This window comes from Pteropus vampyrus, unplaced genomic scaffold, assembly GCF_000151845.1.
Source record: "Pteropus vampyrus isolate Shadow unplaced genomic scaffold, Pvam_2.0 Scaffold353, whole genome shotgun sequence".
Lineage (NCBI taxonomy): Eukaryota > Metazoa > Chordata > Mammalia > Chiroptera > Pteropodidae > Pteropus > Pteropus vampyrus.
The window spans coordinates 801,924-807,923 of NW_011889134.1; the positions used below are offsets into that span (position 1 = coordinate 801,924).

At 32.9% G+C, this 6,000-nt stretch overlaps 1 protein-coding gene across 1 annotated transcript in view; it reads left to right on the forward strand.

The window, feature by feature from the left end:
* The window catches only part of FBXO9 (F-box protein 9), a 29,139-nt gene that overhangs the window by 8,415 nt on the left and 14,724 nt on the right, over positions 1 to 6,000 (forward strand). Inside the window, exons 6-7 of the mRNA XM_023522667.1 lie at positions 2,011 to 2,141; positions 3,155 to 3,269. Coding sequence (XP_023378435.1) covers positions 2,011 to 2,141; positions 3,155 to 3,269 — 246 coding nt within the window. The remainder of the gene's footprint in view (positions 1 to 2,010; positions 2,142 to 3,154; positions 3,270 to 6,000) is intronic.

Here is a 6,000-nt window from a genome sequence, read left to right on the forward strand (position 1 = left end):
AAGTTAAGCGTCTTTGCCCTGTTGACGTAACATGTTAAGAAGATGGTACTCATTCTGTTAAGTTATAAATACAGTCTTTATTATAAAGGCTTGTTTGTAAGTTGTAGAAATTTTTTAATTAGGGAAATTTTAAGATTGAAATATAGAAATGCACATTTTAAACAGGCATAACAAAAATAAAGTGATGAAAAATTTTATAAAAGCAGTGATTATTGAAAAGAGTAAATTAAAGGGCATATTTTAACTTTCTGAAACGTATTTAAAGTCAAAACTATTAAAATGTAATTAGGCCAGTGTTGATAGTGGTAGAAATTGGGTGATGGATACGTGGGGTTTCATTATACTCGTCTTTCTCCTTTTGTATGTGTTTGAAACTATACGTTTTTTTAAAAAACAGAAGATTTTTCATTTATTAGGAAAATGCTGAATTATAACAAGATTTTGTTTATTATTTTCTTAAGATATGTACATAAAATATAATTAAAACTAACATTGGTTTAAAAGCACAGGAGGAGGATATAAATACTCCTAAAAAATCCTGTTTCATTGCATAAATGCCACTTAACTCAGAGTCATGAAGTAGTGGCATTGATGGTGTTATATGGACAGAGATCAAGAGAATATATTTTTTAAGGCAATACCTTTGAAGCTATTTGCAAAACAATTATAAAATTGTTTTGGCTTAATCTCTTTATCCCCAAAAGCCTATTTGCTGATATTAGAAAAGAAGGGAACCTATACCCATGAGGTAATGTTAAGTTTAAAATGAGCAGTACCTAGAAAAATAGTGTTTTGGTAATGATATATTATCTACTATGTTATTATATTACCTCTGTGATGAAATAATTAAGAAGTTATCTTTAGTGGTAGTTTATGCTTATTCCCAGTGTTTACCTGCTTATAGTATTAGCTAAGCCTTGGATAAGCCATATTAAAAATATCCCAATGAAATCAGAACTAATTGCCTATTTGAATTTCTGGGCAAGTAATATTGTTCACCAAATTAGATTTATTAGTGTGAGGTAGTTCATATTCAGAAGGAATCATTTGGGGTTTTTCTAACCTTTTTTAAATTTTGGGTAGAGTCACTTGGACCCTGGTCTTAGCTAGTTTTATAAATAGATTCCAAGTGCTGTTAGGAAAGTTTGTGTTATAACATTAGAGAACCATTTCTTTTCTCTGCAATCCCTTTATATATGTATAAACGCAGATGCTATGAAAGTTCTTTAAGGATACAGTCCTTTTTTGTCTTACCAGCTCTAATAAGCCCTAAATGTCTCCTTGCTGTTTATTTGCCTTCAGTAAAATGTTGGTAAAGTAGCCCTGGAGTCCATCTAGTCTCAACCGCACTCGCCCTTTGTTATAATAAGCTCTCTGGTTTTCTAACTTTATCTTCATCTAAGTCTTTTTGTAAGTCTGATCATTTCTAAGGTTACTTTCAACAAAAATGAAAGCTAGATATTTTTTAAAACTCTGTAACTACAAATTTATTTATATTGGTAGATGATTTGTGAACCCTGCTAAGATTTTTTAAATTACACACTTCTCTCTAAAGGAAGGGTGATAAGGCATACCTGTTAGAAAATCTTTGGTATGTACATACCTCAGATGACATCTGTATGTTTGATTTTTATCCAATTAGAATGGATTATGGTTACTTAAAAGAATATATTTACATAAAATTTAAAAAATCATTTGAAATTATCTTTTTCACTAAAATATGAAATCCGTACAATAAAACTAATTAATTAAATCTTAACACCTTTATCCCAAAATTCTGATTTTTTTCTGGGTAAGAATTCAAATTGCTAAAGCTTTTTTCTTCAGAAGATTTCGTGTGGTACTCCTTTGTAAGGCAGGGTAAACTTTTATCATCATAGAGAAAAGCAGTAAGTTTTCTTTTAGATGACTTTTTCTAAAGAAGATTTGAAAATACTTTGAAAAATCAATTTCTAAGCTTTATGTTTGTAGACTGAGGCACTTAGTTTATTCACCTCCCTTCTTTTTCAGCATTGAAGATAATGACGATGATAGCAAGATGGCAGATCTCTTGTCCTACTTTCAGCAGCAGCTTACGTTTCAGGAGTCTATGCTCAAACTGTGTCAGCCTGAACTTGAGAGCAGTCAGACTCACATATCAGGTGTGAATTTATGCTTGTTATAACTCTATAAGAAATACTTTAATAACCTTAGATTTTACTTTTCCAAACCTACAATGTCAGATAACTTGCCAAGTTATTGCTCTAGTTCAAAAATGGTTGAAGATCTAGTTATAATTACAGTTTGTGTATACTAATAAGCTTTTCAAAGTCTGAAGTAGAGCAGTTTGTAGTGTAAACTTTTGTTCGTAGTTCAAGGATGCCACACTTTTTCTCCATGAAGATCTCAAGGTGAGTCACTGGGACATTCTTGAGAAAATTGGAGGAATACTGGTAACATCAGGTGTTTCAGCCAGGTTGGATAGTAGTGCTGAGATAGGCTAAATGTTTAAAAATGAATGCTTTTTCTTTTTATATGTTAGATGTTTAGCTAGTTAGAGGACGTTTCAGAGGACCATTGAAATTTTTAAGAAAGACGAAAATAACTTTTTAGTGTTAAATGCAGTATGGATCACACACACACACAGTAGAACAGGGGCCCCCAACCTCCAGGCCATGGATGAGTACTGGTCCATGGCCTGTTAGGAACTGGGCTGCATAGCTGGAGGTGAAGGTGAGGAAGGGAAGCTTCCTCTGCATTTGCAGTGGCTCCCCAGCGCTGACATCACCGCCTCAGCTCCACCTCCTATCATCAGGCATTAGATTCTCATAAGAGCACCAGTCCCTAGTGCCGAAAAAGGTTGGGGACCACTGCAGTACACTACTTTTCTAACATACTTATTTTAATATTGGTGGTAAATGATTTTCTGAGAGAAAGAGTTACTTTATAAAAGTAGCTTCAGATCTGTTCTGTACTGAAAAAAACAAAGATATTTGTGTCTTGATGTTAGGAACCATTATTACCTTTGGATAGTTAAAGACACTAGTGCTGTATGTAAGCAGTACCGAAGGTATGATTTATAAATTTCTAGGAATATATAAAGATATCTGTGCTGAGAATGTGACAATAGAATGACTTATAGGAGAGTCACTGAAAGGATGATTTTCTTTTGCAGTGCTGCCAATGGAAGTCCTAATGTACATCTTCCGATGGGTGGTGTCTAGTGATTTGGACCTCAGGTCATTAGAGCAGTTGTCACAGGTGTGCAGAGGATTCTATATCTGTGCCAGGTACTTACTTTTTAAAAACAACTCAGGTAGTGGTGAAAAAGGGATTATGGTCTTTTGTCAATTTTGTTAAAAGAATTTGATAGGTATTCTGGGTAAAAGCTTAGAATGAATAGTTTTGCTAAGCTGTATATATCTAATTTTCTCAAACTACTTAGCTTTTAAAGGCTAAAATGCACTAAGTTTCCAGAGTATAGAAGAATATGTAGAACAGATATAGTCTACATATTATTACTTTTGTAGTCTATATATTATTACATATTACTTTTATAGGGTAGTTTTCATGCTAATTTAGCTGATTTGGAAAAAGAATTATGCTAAAAAAATACTCAAGTCATTTTAAATTTAAAAGTTATTAGCTTTTAAAATTAAAGTTATCCTATAATTTAAAAATCATGCTATGTGAAGAATAATCATAGTTTAGTATGACATCATTTGAGACTGGTAGTCTTTCACAGTCATCTTATGTAAAACTATGTACTTAGTCCTTAGCATCTAGAACTATATAACTTTAGTTCTTAATATTGAGATGCATTATTTTTAAATAACTTAATTTCATTTGGAGTCTTCTATTTTGAGTAAAACATTTGAGTTGCTTAAAGCCTTTATGTTTTGTGTTTTGTGTTTGTGTGTGTGTTAGTGATTCTTTGTACTATTCTATTTAACAAGTATCTATTAAGCATCTAGTAGATTGCCACCAGCCTTTTAAAATTGGAGTCTCTAGCACTGTTACTCCATTAATTTTTTTAAAAATTATACATGAAAAAACATAAGGAACTGATTAAGAAAACAAATTTTCAGGTATAAAATTTTATGCCTAATAAAATAAAAATAATTGTTAAATTTTAAATACACATTGCCACTTAAGTTTGAGATGTCTCTTTTTGCAGTCTAGTCCCAATATAAGTAGTTTTTATGCCTTTAAAGCTGAATATTTTAAGTTACAGATGGAGTTAAAAATATTTTGAACTGTATCAGAAGTATGTGAATAGTCAATACATCTTTTGCTTTGCTTTTTTCACTAATCCCATAACAAAGACTTATTGGCGCTGCCTTCAAAATGTATCTCCAGTCTGACCATTTTACTACTTCTCCAGAGTACCTTTCTGGTTCAGCCACTGTTATGCCTAGTCTATATTATGGCAATAGCAGCCTACGTAGTCTTCCTGCTTCCATTCTTATACCCCTGAAGCATAGTCTCCATAAGCTACCAAGTGATTTTTTTTTTTGGCCTTTTTTTCCCATCCCCCTATCACCCTCTCCTTTGGCAACTATCAGCTTGTTTTCTGTATTTGTGGGTCTGTTTATAGTTTATTTTGTTTATTCATGTTTTGTTTTGTTTTAGATTCTACATATAAGTGAAATCATATGGTATTTGTCTGCTTCACTTAGCATAATAACTCTCTAAGTCCACCTATGTGTTGTAAATGGCAAGATTGCATTCTTTTTTATTGCCAAATAATCTTCCATTGTATATGTATACCACATCTTTATCCATTAATCTTTTGGTGGACATCTAGATTGCTGCCATGTCTTGGGTATTTCTTGTAATGCTGCAATGAATGTAAGGGTGCATATATCTTCTTGTATATGTACTGCCAAAAGAGCACTATATCTTTTTGAATTTGTGTTTTTGTTTTGTTTGGATAAATACCCAAAAGCGGAATTGCTGGATCATATGGCAGCTCAGTTTTAATTTATTGAGGACTTTCCATACTGTCGCGTAGTGACTGCACTAATTCACAATCCAACCAGTGCTGTATGAGGGTTCTCTTCTCTCCACATCCTCACCAGCCCTTGTTTGTTGATTTTTTGATGCTAGCCATTCTGACAGTTGTGAGGTGTTATATCATTGTGGTTTTAATTTTCATTTTCCTGATGATGTTGAGCATGTTTTCTCATGTCTGTTGGCCATCCGTATGTTCCTTTGGGAGAAATGTTTATTCAGGTCCTCTGCCCATTTATTAACTGGACTGTTTTTTGTTTGTTTTGGGGATTAAGTTGTATGAGTTCCTTATATATTTGGATATTAACCCATTATTGGTTGTATCATTGGTAAATATCCTCTCCCACTCAGTAGGTTGTCTTTTCATTTTGTCGATGGTTTCCTTCACAGTGCAAAAACTTTTTCGATTGATGTAGTTCCATTTGTTTATTTTTTCTTTTGTTGTCCTTGTCTGAGGAGACATATTCAAAAGATATTGCCAAGAGTGGTTATTAAGAAGTTTACTACCTATGTTTTCTTCTAGGAGGTCCATGGTTTCAGGCCTTACATTTAAGTCTTTAATCCTTTTTGAGTTTATTTCTGTATATGGTGTAAGAGAGTGATACAATTTAATTTTTGCATTTATCTGTCCAGGTTTCCCAATACCATTTCTTAAAGAGACTGTCATTTCTCCATTCTATATTCTTGTCTCCTTTCTTGTAGATTAATTGACCGTATAAGGGAAGATTTATTTTTGGGCTTTCTATTCTGTTCCACTGATCTGTGTGTCTGTTTTTATGCCAGGACCATACTGTTTTATAGTATTATTTGAAATCAGGGAGCTTGAAACTTCCACTTTGTTCTTCTCTCTCAAGATTGCTTTGGCTGTTCGTGGTTTTTTTTTGTGTGTGATTTCATGTAAATTTTAGGACTATTTGTTCTAGTTCTGAGAAGAATGCCATTGATATTTTGATAGGGAGTACACAGAATTTGTAGATTGCTTTGGGTAGTATGGTCATTTTAACGACT